We start from the raw sequence: 17,240 nt of genomic DNA on the forward strand, positions 1-17,240 counted from the left end.
TACGAAGGTAATCGCAAAGATGGTGAGGCTATCAAAGTGATGGTAAGGAAGGAAAAGTTTGTGACAGAATGAATACCTTTGTCACACTTAACCCTTTACGAAATCGGAGGTAACCGACCTTGCTTCCAGTTCTTGGTGTCAAAGGGATGAATGGTCGTCGTCGATGTCGAGCGTTGTTGGTTGATGTAGTCGATGGAGAGGTACAAGATAGTCATCCTGAGGAAGTGTTGGTGATGAACTGGTGGCATGAGCATGATGATCTGTGGAGGGGGTCTCGGTGTTGATTAAGAACCTCCAATTTTGTCTTGGCCAAATGATGTGGAAACCTATATAAGGGCCTCGGGCATGTCGATAACTTTAGAACGTGCCCAAGAACGCTCCCCAAGAACTCTCAAATCAAAGTCTGGGGTCATGAATTAGAGCAAAAACAAAGAATGGGGGCAATGCTGAAATTACGATGCAACTTGCAACCTCTTGTTTAGCCCGGAAGTTCCGGGGGTGCCCAGAAGGTCCAGGGTTCATAAAAGAACTACGAGGTCGAACTCCAAATTTCAGATCTGAGTTTTGGGGCAGAGAAACTCGATTTTCAGGGCAAAAATGAAGCAGAAAAAGAAAAATTGAGGCTAGTGATGCAAAGAAAAGGCAGATTCACGTGCCAAACACTAGATCTACGGATCTAAATCAACAAAAACCCACAAGGAACAACAGATCACAAGAAATTTGGTATGGCTATTTTTGTGGAAATTTTTCGAATTAGGGCTTAAAACTTTGAACTGAGGATAGAAAGTGGAGAGGTGTGGGTTTTAATTCGTGGCAACCTTGCTCTTGATACCAAATGGTGTAGGGCCAAACCCTTGTTTGCCCGATCTTCATGAATTAGAGGTGGATTTGAGGAGTAACATGAAGAACACAAGGGGGAAAGCACTCTATTGGAAAAGATCCACACACAAGGCACTCAAATCACAAGCAACGAGATAGATCACAAGCATCTAACAACAACAAAGAAAAAAAATACATAAGCAGTTCGTCCAAATCTCTAGGAGAGATGAGTCTTGATAATCCTATGATGGGATCCTTCTCCACAAGTGGAGTCCTTTATACTCCTAAGGAGTCATCCCCTCAAGAGGAGGTCTTCGTCTCCATGAGAGGAGCCATCTCCATGAAAGGAGTAATTCCACAAGGGGTGATACATCATACATGAGCTAAGCTCTATAGTTTTGGTTCTAATCTTAGCTAAGTCTAGAATGAAGGAGAGGGAAGGCTATATATAGTCCAAGCCAAGAAGGGGTAAGTGAGGAGGGGAACATGGGTTGCGCCCAACTCGCTGCGCGCAGACAGGGGCCGGAAGTTCCGAGCTTTCCAAGAGTTTGCACTGCTGCACGCGAGGGATGCCGGAAGTTTCAGGGGCCAGAAGCTCCAAGATGGAGGCCGGAGGTTCCGGGAGCTCCATGCTTCCTTCGCGGATAGAGTAGGCATGATCTTGTGCTTAAACTCGGAGAGCGGAAACGAGACAGCACGCATGGAGTAGGCGTGATCTTGTGCTTAGATTCATTATCACGCTTCAAGCTCCGCTCAAACCTATGCATGCATAGAAGAGGAGGGTCAAGTAGTATAACATGCAAAAGGGATTGATTTCTGATCTTGAGCTCAAATGCACCCTGATGAACAGTAAAATAAAAAATATAAAAAATATAAAAATTCTGAATTTTTGTTGTGGTAAACTTTGACAAATGTTTTGTATACTTGCAAAACTTCAGCATGAAATAACATTTGTGAAACGTGTGGAAAATCAACACCAAAATGTTTTCAAAACTGGCATTTTTGAAGCATCAATTTTTTTTGCCATGCCTTCCATGAATGTCATTTCGTGCTGAAATTTTGCAAGCATACTAAACATTTGTCAAAGTTTACCAAAAATATTTAGAATTTTCTGAATTCTTTTACTATTTTTTTGATTTTACTGTTAATAAGGGAGCATTTGAACTCGGGAGCAGATACTCCATGTCCCAAATTTTAGGACTACTTTGAACTGAGAACAAAAATATAGAGATAGGATAGCTGCTGAACCGTCATTTTTTGGCTCAAATGTCCTTAAAAAACGTTTTTTGGGCAGCTGCTCTATTTTACATCACTTCTCAGCTCTAAAAACCCTTTTTTTGCAGCAGTTTCACTGGTATTTTGTATAAATTTCATGAGAAAGTATTTCTTTCTAAATATTTGTGTATAACTTCATGAAAAAACAATTCTTTCTAAAATCATGCGAGTTGGGATTTTGTGCTTAGACTCGGAGAGCAGAAGAGAGAGAGAGAGAGATTTCTCTAGTAATTCATCTCCGAACTCAGTAAAAAGTAAAAAAACCTCTCTTTTTTGCAGCAAATTCACTGGATTTTTGTATAAATTTCATGAGAAAACATTTCTTCCTAAAATTTCACGAAAACCTGAACAATTCTTTCTAAAAATATGTGTATAAATTTCATGAGAAAACAATTCTTTCTAAAATCACGCGAGTTGGGATTTTGTGCACTCGGAGAGCGGAAACGAAACAACGCTTTCTCCCCTCACTTTTCCCCTTCGACTCTTCTCTAGCTCCCACCCTCACCTCCAAGAAGCAGCCAATCCAGCAACCCGTGCCGCCGCGCCGCGCCGCGCGGATGGCGGGTGGCAGCGGCGAGGGCGCCGCAATGTCGCCGCCTTCCTCCTCCGGCGTTGGCGGCGGCGGCGGTGGCGGAAAGCGCGGGAGGGATCCGGAGGAGGACGTGTACGTGGACAACCTCCACTCCCACAAGCGGTACCTCAGCGAGGTCGGCGCCCCTTCAGTCTCCATGGCTGTGCCTCCCCATGGTTCTTGGTTTGGGCCTGAATCAGTTTGGGGAAACGGCTTTCTGTTTCAGATTCTCGGCGGTTTATAGCTTCCATGAACAGAGTTCTTCTCTCGTTGCGTCGATTAGCGATTCCTTTGATCCGTGATCCTTCCAGTACGAGAGAGACGGGCTTCCTTGGTTTCTGGCGCTGAATTTCGTTCTTACTGATCTCTAACTCTGCGTCTTCCTTGGTTTCCCCTTTCTCTATCTTCTTCTGCTATCCGGATTAGAATTCAGCTTTGTATCATTTACATAGATTCCCGGTTCTCAAATAGCTTAAGTTCTTGGGAAACTATACTGAACAACATTTCTGTTTTCCCCCTGAATATTGTTGCTTTATCAGCTGACCGGTGGCTGTGCTAGTGCAGATAATGGCGTCCAGCCTGAATGGGCTCTCTGTTGGAGATTCGCTTGCCGACAACATCATGGAGTCCCCTGCGAGGTCGGAGAGTTCCTCTTGTATCAGGTTTGTGTGCTCTGATTCCGTGTACATTTCATCATGTTTACATCTCTGATCGTTTGTCGAAAAGCGGGTCTCAGAAATCCAAGATATATATGATGTATACTCTTTCGATCTCGTAGTATTCGGTAGGATTACTATCGATCTATCTATAGAGATACTAAGCTCCCATGATTTGAAGGGTTGTGGTGCTTCACGGGTTGTGGGGTCGCCGGGTCGGTGAAGGCCCCACTTGTAAGATTGTTTGTTGTTTGGTTTTATTTGTCCTTTTCTTTTATATTTTATTTTCCACATTTTAATTCACAAGTGCTTAATAAAATTTGTAAACATTAAAAAACAAACATTTTTTAGATTCATTCATATTTATTACATTCATGGATATTTTCGAAGTTCACGCTCACTTTTAAAGTTTGTGAACACTTTTGAAATTCAAAATTTCTTTAATTTGTGAATATTTTTTGAAATCCATGAATATATTTCGAACTCGTGAATGTTTTGCAAAATTCATGGTTTTTAAATTTCGTAATATATTTTGAAATTACTGAAAATCTTTTAATTAAACTAACTTCTTCAAATGGAAAATGATCGTCAATTTTTTTTCTTAGCTAGCATTAGGCGAGCGAGAAAAACTAAGTGAGCAAGAGGAGCAGGGAGACAAGCTGAGCGGGCATGATCTTCGTGGGCTCGCATATGTGAGTGTTATAGCAACAATTTCACGGTTGTAGCATGGAATAGGAGCTCTCAAGAGGCTCAGACGACCACCATCAACTGACACCACAGCCTAAACGTGTAAATACACCACAACCATGCACCAAACAATTTCATTCTCCCCTGGAGACAAATACAGTCTCCAACAACACTGACATTATATATGAAGAGAAAACACCATCAAAACATAATTAAAGCACAATTCAACACATATAAAATCCAAAGAAAACAACCAATCACAATAATCTACTTGATACAAAAGAGTTAATCTCAGAGTGAAGAATGGCGCGGCAAAGCGCGCGTTAGCCTCTAGTTATTTTCCAATTCAGCAGCTGATCTTCAAAAAAAATTCAGCAGCTAATGTAGGGCCTCTTTGATTCATGGGAAAAGTGGAGGAAAATATGTAATAGAAAATTCCTTTGGTGACATTGTTAATGGAGGAATTTTTCCTTTGGTGTGGTTTTCGAAGGAAAAACAAAGGAATTTTACCATCCACGCAGATTTTTTTTTTTGCATTTCTATGCACAAAGAACAAGGCAAAGGCCATAATAAGTTGCATAAAAAAATATGATATTACCTTTGCATGTGTTTAAGCTTTGATTTGAAGCTTCTTAGGATTCATGTGCTTTAATGTTCCCCCGAATCAAACACCCAATTCCACAAAATTCCCGTGTTTTCACAATCCTCTGTTTTGCACGTGCAATCCTATCACATTCTTGTGTTTTTCATATTCCTATTTTTTTGGAATCCTGTGAATCAAAGAAGCTCTATTATGTGAGAGGAGGAATGAAATATTTTTGTGGTTCCGTATCTATTTCAGTTATAACATGCTCATCTTTTGCCTAAAAGGGATCTATTATTCTATCTTATCCATACAGTTCTCTATAAAATTGTAAACACCCTAATTTTCTCTTTAATCTTTTGAGAAATGCGGTCAATATCCTTGGGTTTTAGATTACGACAAACAGGGCTGTGGTGTGGCCTCTGTTTCAAATATTTCAGCAATTACTTGACCATAAAAAAAAAGATTTGGGGATGGTAACTCCGGTGTGGTTTCTATTGAATCTAAAATAGTGAGGGTGTCATTTTCATCCATTCATCTCTTTCTCCAGCTTGTCTAAAAGTTATGTTTACAATATTGCTGCATTTTCTAGAACAGCGACCACACTATAATATTTTATAAGATGACTAGCGTAGTTTGTCAGAACTCCTTACAATGTTCATGCTGATTTCCATAGTATGATTAAGCATCTAGGAATTAATATTACGTGTAACGGTACGGTTGGTTCTAATGTATTTGCGGTACAATTGTATTTCGATGTTTCTGTAATACACAGCATGAATAGTGAATAATCTGGACAAAGTCTTCCATCTATATGCTTATGACTAATCTGGAGCTTCTGGATACAATCTGATCCTTCTACTTTATTGCTCGATGATTGCATCCACATGTAAGCATTTAACTTACTGAATCATTATAAGCATGTTCTAGAACATGTCAAGCTATCATGATATAATTAAGAATATTACTTAAGGAATGCTTCTGAATATTGTTGTCCACAATGTCTTCTCACCAGACGCTTATCCATTTAGGAGCCGTGGTCATAAGCAGTCTGCTTGAGGATAGAATACTTATATAACTATATGTGTTCCATTTGTCTTCGATACACTTTGGAACCATCAAAGATCAATTATTGCTTGTTTCTTAGTTTTCCCAGGTCTTTTTTTCTTTTCTTGGATCCGTCTTTTTATATTTGATACAATTGATTGTGGGACTTATTTCAGTAGGTAAAATGGTGCTGCTCTTTCTCAGCAATTATATTTCTTATGGTGCACATGTTATAATGTCTTTTCCTATTTGTCACTTTCAGGGACGAAATAATCTCCCAATACTCACCAATGTCAGAAGACTCAGATGACTACCGGTACTTCGACACACAACTAAACCCCAACGGGAGTCAAGGTGATGCAATGGTCAGCCCATCAACTAGTCCAATGTCATCTCCTCACCGGTTCCAGAAACCACAAGCTAGTTTCCTACCATCAAGCCCATATCCTCTCCCCAGCTGCTCCCTCTCATCCGTGGCTTGTTCTCACCCTCGGCGTGGCTCTGAGAATGAAGGCCGGTTCCCGTCTTCACCCAATGACATGTGCCATGGCGCGGACCTGAGGCGAACGGCACTACTGAGGTCGGTGCAAATGAGGGTGCATGGTCCCCATGCGTACGACCCATCATTCGGCAGCCGGCAGGAGCAAGAACATGTCCATGAGCATGATGATGAACATGGTCATGAGCATCTGGAAGATTTGGGAGGGCCAGAAAGACCATCTTGCAGGAAATCAATTGATAATGAAGCTAGTGGCTACCAGGGGGCTGAAAACAGCTATGGGCGGCAGGAGCATGATATCGATTACATCGACGGCTGCACAGCTGATGATGTCTTGAGTGGCCCCAAGTTCAAGCAAGAAGATGATAACCAAGGTAATTCTGACGCCAGCATGGATAAAACTAGATAGGTACTATCAGAGTGCAATCACACCATGCAATTGTTGTAGTATTAATTATGGCAATGGGAGATCAGGTTTTTTGCTGTTGTAATTTTCTATGCCGTTGGATTTGTTGCAATCTGGCTGCTTTCCGCAATTTTGAAATTGTGGCATTTGAGTACCTGTCTGCTGTTTGAACGAAAAAGTCTTGCAGAGAGTGATTTATAGTATATCCGTGCATGCAATGTTTTTTCTGATTTTTTCAACGTTTGAAAGCATTACATGATGTTTGGGTTTTTTCTCGTTTCAGAGTGTATCATAGTGTGCGTTCTTATTCGTTGGTAGACAAATAGACATGACAATACACTGAAAAAAGAAGAAAAGGAAAAAAACATGAAACTGTGTAACATTATGAAACAAAACAAATTTGACAGAGTAGAAAACATGGCACAAATATCAAAATCATGTGCATGGTAGAATATAATTTCTCGTGCGAACATTTAACTAGCACTCTCCTCAAACTAAAGCCTGAGAGCAACTCTAGCAGACCCCACATCCCGCTCCGACCCGCAAAATAACCGCCAAAATGCGGGCCGGGCGAAAAACCTGCCCGATGAGACCCCACATCCCGCCCCGGCCCGCAAACAATTTTGAGGGGTGCGGCAAAATCTCGGCCCCAACCCGCGTATTCACGGGTTTTCCCCTCGCCGCTGCGGTGCCCTGCATATAAGCAGGAAGCGGTTGGTGGGGGGACATTTCAGCCCGCGCTTTCCCCACCAACCACCTCCCCTCGCTGCCGGGCCGCCGCCCAAGATTCCGGCGAAAGCAGCCGACAGGAGCTCGCCGAAAAGCCGCCACACGCACGAGGGCTCCCCTCTCCCCTCTGCGTCGGCGGACAGCCGAATTTGCGGATCTGCGGACCTTCATCGCGGGCCGCCGGATTTGGCTTTTTCGGCCGTTGGTGGCTGCGCCAAGCGATGGAGTGGTCGAGAAGCATCTCCCGCAGCCCCGGCAAGGGCACATCGCCGCATGCAGGTACGGGTTCGTCCTCCCGACGCCGCCGACGATTTGCGGGCATGGATTTGTCCGGCCGTCCACCGGGCTCGGCGCTCGCGCAGCGGCTCTATGGCTCGCCGATGCCGCTCATACAGTGCGACGACTGCACGCGGACTGTGCTGCGGCTAACTTCGGGCACGCCGAAGCACCCCGGATGGATGTTCTTCAAATGCGAAAACGACGGGGTATGTGCACTTGTGCTAGCTCATTTTGATAGCTCATTCTTTGGTTCAATTGCGGTAGCTCATTTCGAACATGCTCATTCATGTGTGTAGGAGGATGGATGCTCATTTTGGTTTTGGGAAGGCGAATACATTGATTTATTGATAGAAAGAAACTTAATAGACGTTGACGCACTCCTTAGAAGAATAGAAGGCAATGATGCGGCTGCATGTGCAACTAGAGGGGAAGAAACGTTTACTTCTTTCAAACCAAAGATGAAGAAAGGAGAATGCAAAATCAAGAATCCGCAGATAAACAATCAATGCATGAAGAAGATATTAATCCAACTAGTGGGAGCAGTTATGGAAGTTGGAAATCTTTTAAAATGCATACTTGTGGTTCTTGTTTTCTTTGGTCTTACTATTCTAGCAAAGATTTGATGATGTCTTATGTATTTAATGTTATTGAAAAAGCAAAGAAATGCATTATGTTGGATCAAATCAAGGTGCAAATTTAGGGTTTTCGGGTTGGAAGGAGCTGCGCCAGATCAGACACCGCAAAGCCGACCCCTAAAAAACATATTCCGCGAATATCATTTTTTACGGGTCCGATATGCGGGATCTGCCGCGGACGGCCCGCAAAGACGTTTTTCCGCAAACTGCAAACACATTTTGCGGATCGACGGAATAAGGGGTCTACTAAAATTGCTCTGAAGCAGCATCCTCAACAAAAAAAGAAAGCCTGAAGCAGCGATATGGGTCGTATCGGCATGTAGTCCCATTATTTGTACCGTCCAGACGGCCAGATTGGTAGGTAGGCAGGGCATTGAATATAGCATGTGCGAGCGTCAGATATTCAGAGAGTATCTTTGGACGATGGTAGGTTGTATGTACTGGAGATCCGGCCGGTAAGTTGACGAATGGACCGCTGGTACAGGACCTGCATCAGTCATGTACCAATGGCAACAAACTCAGTGTTCCCACCAAGGTACATACAACAAATATTTCAATGGTTTCCAACCAGTACTGCGCCTGACTTCTTGAAACACATCCTGCAGTATAACATTGTGAAGCTCCGTCGCGCCCCATTGCATGGGACTAGTGGTTGGGGCGCCACCGGGTGGCGCCTCCTGAGAGAAAGTTGGGGCGGTGTCAGGTGGATTGCGCCCCTTATACTCACTTGTTTGTACTATGTAGTGTTATTGTGTTAGACTTAAAGTACAAGAACATGGAAGTTGGTGACTGGAACAATAAGACAGAGTTATAGAAAACATTCAGAGAATGGATCAGCCTTAAAAGAATAATAGTGACATCATATATACTAAGAGGCTTGTATGAACACAAAAGCAATAGTTTTATAGTTTAGAGGACTGATCACATACAATATCGGTGGTTCAAAAGTGACAGAATAGTGACAGAATGATAGTACTTGCTATAAACCACCAACTGATTCAGAAAGTACAGCACCACACATGATATGTCAAGAACAAACAACAAGAGCAGTGTGCGGAACGACCCGTCAATGATGTGCAACGTCTTAATCCATGGAATGACCCGTCAATGATGTGCAACGTCCTAATCCATGAGAGCCATCTCTCCTCCAATAACGCCTGATGCTAGATGAGTCCCCGAAGAGGCCCCCGCTGAGCAATGGAAATGAACGGCTTCTGACAAGGCAAGAACACAAAACATGAATATAGGAAGAGGCAGAAGCAAGGAGAGGAGAGGGACCAAACGACGGGGGCACTTACCTTTTACCTGCTAATCACCATATCATTCGTCATCGTCACCTCCCACGCCTCGCCCGCCACTGCTCATCAACGCCGCACTGCCATATTCATGTTGGTACTTTAATAAAAGTGAATTTTATCCATACAGGGTTTTGTGCTTCTGCTGCTAGAATGCATCTACGAAGTCCCTATATAGTATATGTTATCAAATTTACTCCTCTCTGATGTCTATAATTACCATCTACTCCCTATGTTCCTAAATCTCTTAGATTCTTACATGAACATGATACTATACTGACATTTGGTGTAAGTGGTATTTTTTAGAATGACGAGATGGTCCTCACGCCCCGACATCGATCTATTCTGGCTTCCCGCCTCATGCTCTGCATGGATCTATGTCTGTCTTCCTTTCTCCTACTATTCCTGCTTTAAGCCGTTGTCGCTACCGCCAGGCCCACATCAATCAGTCGCCACCATCTCTAGGGTTTCGCATAGAAATGGAGCAGAGCGGATGGGTGGAGCGGTGGCCAAGGGAAGGAAATGGGGTGAGGCAGGGCGGCAAGCAAGAAAAATCAAGTGTATTTTAGTTCAGAGATATATAGGTGATCTTGTTCAGTTTAGTCAGTCACATACTAAACAGTAGTTCACTAAGGTGAGGATTTTGCATTAGGTACAACTACCTATGTAAAACATCCAGAACCTCAACCCACCTGATATTGGATGTCCAAACTGAATCATTGCATCCCTAAACATGGAATCATGGTTTAGTTTTAACTGTCAAGAATCTGCGTAATTATGGTCATATGCACTGCCATTTTATTTAGATAAGCAGGCCAGTAGTACACTGATAAACAGAGCAAGATATAGGACTAAATCTGTTTATATGTTCGAGAAAGAAAAGTACCAGACTGAGCTAAACAGTTTGCAGGGGTATAAAATTCGTCGTTGCAAATTTGAGTCGATGCCCCTGTAAGGCTGTAACTTCAAACATCAAGTCATGTTGCATTTTCTCGACGCATTCCAGACATCAAGATTCCATTACATAAATCCACAAAAATCTAAAACCTACAGAAAGATCAAACAGAATTTAGTTCGAAGAACACTCTGAAATTTGATATGGAATGTCACCAGCGACAGTGCATTAAGAACCTGCATGTGGGCCAGTATATGGTCTGTATTGGCACTCTGATTCATTTTTCAGCTTGCAATAATAAGGATATATTCCCAAGCATCCAAAGTTCTGGAACTTTTACAGAACCTCTAGAGAGGCGCCAACCTTCTCCAAAGCAAGGCATCTTATGTTACCCAATTCACTCCTGCAAGTTGGACGACAATTATGAACCCTTGGCCTGCATTCAGAATAAATAGCATGGCCATTGGAGCAGTGCATGCACAAATGCGACAATAGTAAAAGAACCTCTAGACACATTCATAACTTTCTTTCTGAGCAAGGATTTGTAGTGTAAATTCTAAATAATGAGATATCAGCCCTCCTTGTAGAATCAATTGATAAGGAACAATCTGGACAACGTTGAAAATGAAAAAGGAGAGCGTGCAATCTGTAAGTTCAAAATGTTTGCAGGGAGCTAGTCGGGGGTAGGCCTGATGCATCGGGTGGTTAACAGAAAGGAAGAGATGCTACCTATTAGTGTGAAAGGGATTCATAGAAAAAGGTCACAAAACCAAAACCCTATTTTAGCTTTGCCTACCTTGGTCAGCAATGTCATATTCTTTTGGAACTGGGTATTCTTATATATTGGCATACACATAGAAAGCCAAAAACCTAGAAAGGCTAGTAAGATACAAACGATATGCTATAGTTAAATGTGATTAGTTCGGCAAGAAGACATACCTGATGAACTGGAGGATACATGGGAACCAAACACATGGGGCATTCCAATAGCTCACGCCCATTTCTAGAAACTATGACATTTGGATTCCGTGAATGCTTGATAACATCACAGACAAGTTCTACACATCTACATCCCATTCTTCGGAGGCTCGATAACTTCAGCGTCAATGTTGTCGAGATAGCCAGTTGGCGCCACAACCAAACCTATAGATACAGAATCGTGTATGGATGAGAAATATTTAGGATTGGAAGCAAATAGAAAGATAACATGAATTAATCCTGGGTGTAAAAAATGAAATGTCAATCTCAAAGGATGGCTGCAACCTGATATAACTCTCAAGACAAGTATTATCAGTAACATTACGTCACCGCGATACATAAAACTGATACATCAACTTGATAATATGAATTAACCCACAAATATATTGTCCTTGGAAGAAAAGATATATGTCAGTGGCGATACATAAAGGATCTATCATGAGTGCTTGTATCCACTATACAGAGAACATTTCTCTCTGTCAAATAACCTCATAGTAAATTAAATAGATTTTTGGAAGAAAAATCTGGTCTAAGTCCATGGGGTACCAGGGAATAAAATCGTTGGGGTACTGGAAAAAACATTCATCAAAAACACATTCCTCGAAGTGTGAAATATTCAGTCCAAAACTACATCAAGATTGAACGTCATACAATTTTCAAGACATGTCATTTATGCTTCTCTTACATGACTTTCCAATTTCTTTGCTTTGAAAGCAAACATATACTGGATGAATTATGAGAACTAACCAGAACTCTTCTGCATCAGATTGTAGTTACACACAAGTATTGTAAATGATTTGACATTATATCCAACTACTAAGATAACAAGGAGAGCTTACGGTTGGAGAGACATACACAGTCTAGAGCAAAAGGGAGTAGATTCACAGCTTTGTGCTCAGCGTCACCAATACAACTGACACATACTAATGGTGTCATCTCTGGACACCGCAGCAGTACGTTGCCAAATAATGGCGCAAGAAGTAATAGTAGCAGCCTTCGAGCTCCACGGCGAAGCTGGTACATAAGAAGAGAATCACACTGGATATTGTTCTTATCTTTCTAGAAAAGAGAAAAAATTGATTGAATTCCGGTTTTTTACACGCAGTAGAGCTAGCCATCAACATGCCAATCACACTATGAAGCTAACCTTTGTGGCACAGGATTTTTTGTGCCTATCCAGAAGCAAAAATAATAGTGCTTTAGAATCTCTAGAAGCCCATAAACAAGTCAGGGAGAAAAAGAAAGGAACATCACATGCATCTAGGAAAAACACATGTCTGGGACAACTTCTATGTGGTGGTAAATTGCTAGAAAGGGGAGAAAGAATTCATGTTCTCCCAGATATGTACACGTAGTTGCATACATTGTTGTACCAAGGATGCATGTGCAGTCTGCATTAAGGCACACATATCCCTCTTCCAACAGAATGAAGCAAGCAATGTATTGTATCAATCATATGAATGGCATGCTTGTAGTCAATTAAGTACATGTGTCAACAATCAGAACAAGAATAACCAAGTTCTTCGACCAAAGTTCAAACTGGAAATCAAGTGGGATAAAATTTGAAACTGTAAATCCAAAGAACAAACTGAAATTCAAGATCATCAAGACGATAGGAAGCCAACCATTTTTTGTGAAGTTGTCGTACTCGAAATCCCAGTCAATAACGCGACCAGTGAAGTCACGTAGCACCTAGGAAAAAGCATAGATCGATTTGCTTAAATCAAATTAAATTTATGTGGCAGTTTTTTAGAGAATAAGTGAGAAAACTGCACATAATATTTGGGCAGGGAGGGTGGTATCCTCAATATTGTTTCCATATGAGCAGGGGAAAATGTTATAATCCACATCACCAGCATCCTCTTTTATCACCTCTTCTTGTGTGCATTAGTACATTTTTCTAAATTCTGCTTGTTAAAACAGGGTGAAACTAACAAAAGGCTGATTGTATCTAGGACTTGATTATAACTAAAAAGCTCTTGACTTCACCACAAGAAAAAGCAGGAAGATGTTAACATGAAGCTGGCTATATAACATATTAATATAGTTTAGGATATCAACTGAAGCAAATACAATAGTTTTATTTTGCTACTGGTGTTATTACTGTTGGATGTGATTGCACATCGTGTATATTCACTCCTAAAGTCTCAATATTACCAAAGGAAATACTGAACATTGGCAAACATACACACAAGAAGGATCTCCATTCACAAGTACACAGAACTTACTTGGCAATAAAAGTACTTGGAATTTTCTTGCAAAGTTAATATGTTCAAATGTAGATCAAGTGGCATAGTAATTTCTACCTGTTCTGCAAACTGTATATATCTTGCAATACCATATTTGAATTGAGTTCTGCCTCCAGAGAAAACAAGATAATCGCCAGACATTGTGACCCAGTTCTGATCCTTCTTATATTCCACCAGTTTGGGGTGACCGGGTGAGGAACATTGTTGTACCAAGTATGGAATTCAGAAAGGAGATTACCAAAGCATTAGTAGTCTGCTAATTAAACCTTAAGCTACAGAAGGCATTGATTAAATCAAGGTAAGCAGTACAAGATGCACTATCTGCCTTGAAATCTCATAATGGTTGAAGGATCAAGGGTCCTAATAGTATCAGATTATGAATCTGAACCCTTCAAACCATATAGATTTTCCTCTGCTAATATTTTGCACCTGCAAGAGTCCTCCTTCACTACCAATGATGCCCTGATGTATGAATAATATAATTAGACTTGTCAGCACACAAGAACGTTGAAAGAAAATTACCTCCAAAGGAATCAATAATGCAGACACCTTCTTTAGGCAAGCATCCAGATGCATACCAAGAAGATGGGTCGGAAGAGGCGGAGCTGGGCTGGCCGCCGCCACATGCGAGCGGGGATGGAGTCGTCGGCCACATTTAGGGCCCTCCCACAGGCCGCCTCCCCGTCTGCAGCGGTGCCGAGGAGCCCACGACAGCAACGGCGGTGCGGGGCGTGCTCAGCGGAGAGATCGGCTTCGGTGGAGGCTGGACCCTGTGGAGATGGCGTGGCGCGCTGAGGGACGGAGGAGAGTGAGGCGGAGCAGACAGAGGCAGCGGCGCTGAGGTGGGAGAGGAGACGAGCCGGCAGTGAGGAAGGGTTGCGTGAGTGCCCTGCTCTTTCTCTCTGTCTTCGATATGGGCCGGCGGCGACGTGAGGGAAGGAAGAGGAGACGCACGCGGGGAGCGAGGGATTGGGTGGGCTAGCTGCCTTTATACCTCCACCACTGAAAAAACCAACGGATGAGATTGTATAGATGAACCGATCGGACGGCCAGGAATCGGTGATGACGTGGCTACTGCGAGGGTCCGCCCATTACGCGACTGTTAATGGGTTTTACTAGTGGTTGGCACGCCTCCTCAGCGTTCATATGCGCACTTATCTAGTTTATGCATGTTGATGGGTCTAGGTTGATCTTTGATCGCACTTATATATATCAAAAGTGATTTGACTACAGGTGATATGCTTTGCTGACTTTAACCTTCCGATTGATTCGAGAATTCATTACAAACTTGCTATTATGAGGATCATATGTGCTCCTCTGCGTGGTAAACGTACGTACGACAAACCAAGACATAGAGCTCCCTTAATGTACATGCTTTGCTGATTTTAATCTCCCGATTGGTTCCAGAATTCATTACAAACATGCTATTATGAGGATCACATGTGCTCCTCTACGTGGTAAACGTACGTGCGGCAAACCAAGACATGGAGCTCCCTTATTGTATCTGGACAGCGACGCCATGGGACAGACTCGCCTCCTTCCTGGATCTCCCTGTCAGGGGTAGAAAAGGAGAAAAGTTAATTATTTACCTAGAGAGTGTATCTGCAAGCACGAAAGTCACTCCAATTTTCTAGGCAATTAGGGAAGAAAAGAATCACTTTTGTGCTGGACGCGGGCGCTCTGTAGGTTACGACCAACTACGGTGCTGCTCAGTTTCACCTCTGCGGCCGGTCTTACCGGACAACTACCTAGTCCTGCTTGCTGATCAATGCATCAATTATATTATTGTAATCCTGATTTTTATCTGTCTTATGCATTATTTGGCCAACTTTATTGCTTCTTTAACAATACATGTTTTGACTGAATTTACCAAAATTCAACAAATTCAACTATTCATCGTCATTTTGCAGAACAACGCGCAAAGGCACTATAAAAATCTAGTAATTGTCAAAGGGGAAAAGGACAAGAAAGGAGGGATCAACTTGTGCTAAGACTTCACAAGGAGGGAGAGAGAAGGGAAGGGAAGAGGGCAACCAGATAAGGATAGAAGAGAAGGGAGAGGAAGCAGATAGAGGAGGGGGAGAAGGCAAAAGATGGTGCCACACACCAGATATCGGACACTGGGTGTATGATCCCCTATGCTGACTTGCTGCCGATGGCGCCTCTCACCAGAAATGAGAGCTGGGCTGTCTCATCACCTGTGATTCCTGCAATTGTATTCTAACAAAGTAGAAAGGAGGAATCCCAAACATGAGAGGTCCTAAGATCTTGCAACATGGGCAAACTGCTCATAAATGTCTTACAACAAAACCCGCAGAATAACTTCGCATAGGATAAGATCTTGCATGGGAAGTACCTTCTATCTTTTTAGTTTCATATGATCAAAAGTAGGTGCTGGAACAGACCCACTGTATAAATTCGGCCTCCATCTTCACTATCCACAGTGCATACAAATTACAAATGTGTCTTCGTCATTCACACCAGTCAAAGAAATTTTACCAATGAAATGGCAAGTTAGAAGAAGGTTACCTGCTGATTCGTGTATGTGCCGTCAGTAGTGTCACTGAATTTGTTCATCTTACCAAGATGAATCTCTTTGTACTTCCTATAGTACCACAGTCATGCTAGTTGGACAGTAAAGAGACACGCACAAAGAGATAGAATAAAGTTTAGGCCATACACAGCAACAAGTAATGAAGCGACACCAAGAAACTCAACTTGTCCTGCTGCGAGGAATTGGCCAATATATGAATCAGAAGGTAAAGTGTGTCAGCCAGAAGTTTGAACTCATCAATCACATCCATCAGCCAATCCACCACGACCCCAATATAGTCATCCCTCGGCCTCCTCGATTGTTCAACCTGTAATGTCACAAGATGCAAAAAAAAAAAAAAATCACATAGGTATATCTCATTTTGTCAAGGAGTCGATTAGCATAAGGGGTCAAGGAAGAATTTTACTAAGCGCTGACCTAAGATGAAAACATTTTGGCTGATGCACTTTTCAAATTGTGAAAGCGGATAAGCAGTGTAACCACACACAGAATCTTCTGGTTGCGGAACGACTGGTTATATTAATGTTTGTTGAGCAAAACTGATCCAGAACGGATGCTCCACCGCCCTGTATTTTTTTTCCTGGCTGTACGTATCACAAAAGTTTCCAATCGTATATATGACCCCTTCTTGGAACTCATTTTCATAGATACACATCCTATATGTGGGGATCGTTCCTTCCATTGTGTTGCCCTGAAAAGTTGTACATAGACTGAATCATATAATCTGCAGCAATGAGATGTGAGATTGTAGTTCCGTTATGAATTTTACCTTGTGATCAACCATAAGGAAATTTGGACCATATAACACAGTAGAATCCGTATTAGTGTGTTCCCACATTCTCATGATACGAATGGTGAGCTTCATCTACTATAAGTGTCTGGCTATTTCTCTTTTGCAGAGGTCCCTCCATGAGGATGATTTGGCACCTATGTATATAATAACTATCAGATACATAGTCAATGCACAATCTTTTAGAATTTTGATAAAAATTTACAGTACTGCAAGTTTGGTAAGCCTAAGAAGATTTGAAAATATAGAGCTCAAATGAATAAGCTTATTAATCAGCCTAGTCAGCTCCTGTG

At 42.2% G+C, this 17,240-nt stretch overlaps 1 protein-coding gene and 1 long non-coding RNA gene across 7 annotated transcripts; one reads left to right on the forward strand and one right to left on the reverse strand.

Moving 5' to 3' along the window:
- The first annotated feature begins 2,519 nt into the window (after positions 1–2,519).
- LOC125550728 lies at positions 2,520–6,746 on the forward strand. The gene is made up of 3 exons (XM_048713800.1): positions 2,520–2,801; positions 3,230–3,327; positions 5,901–6,746. The coding sequence occupies exons 1-3, from the start codon at positions 2,652–2,654 to the stop codon at positions 6,544–6,546; spliced, it is 894 nt and encodes a 297-aa protein (XP_048569757.1). The 5' UTR covers positions 2,520–2,651; the 3' UTR covers positions 6,547–6,746.
- Positions 6,747–9,025: 2,279 nt separating this feature from the next.
- On the reverse strand, positions 9,026–14,572 carry LOC125550735. 6 transcript variants are annotated; one of them, XR_007301813.1, is made up of 9 exons: positions 14,182–14,572; positions 13,661–14,065; positions 12,980–13,046; positions 12,210–12,368; positions 11,316–11,519; positions 10,613–10,779; positions 10,368–10,528; positions 9,485–9,561; positions 9,026–9,400 (listed from the first exon to the last, which is right to left on the reverse strand). It is a non-coding gene; the product is annotated as an uncharacterized LOC125550735 (long non-coding RNA). The 6 variants fall into 6 exon arrangements; XR_007301818.1 differs by having other exon boundaries at positions 14,153–14,572; XR_007301812.1 differs by adding an exon at positions 10,174–10,208 and having other exon boundaries at positions 13,661–14,572.
- Positions 14,573–17,240: the final 2,668 nt, after the last annotated feature.

This window comes from Triticum urartu, chromosome 1 (assembly GCF_003073215.2).
Source record: "Triticum urartu cultivar G1812 chromosome 1, Tu2.1, whole genome shotgun sequence".
Taxonomy (NCBI): Eukaryota; Viridiplantae; Streptophyta; class Magnoliopsida; order Poales; family Poaceae; genus Triticum; species Triticum urartu.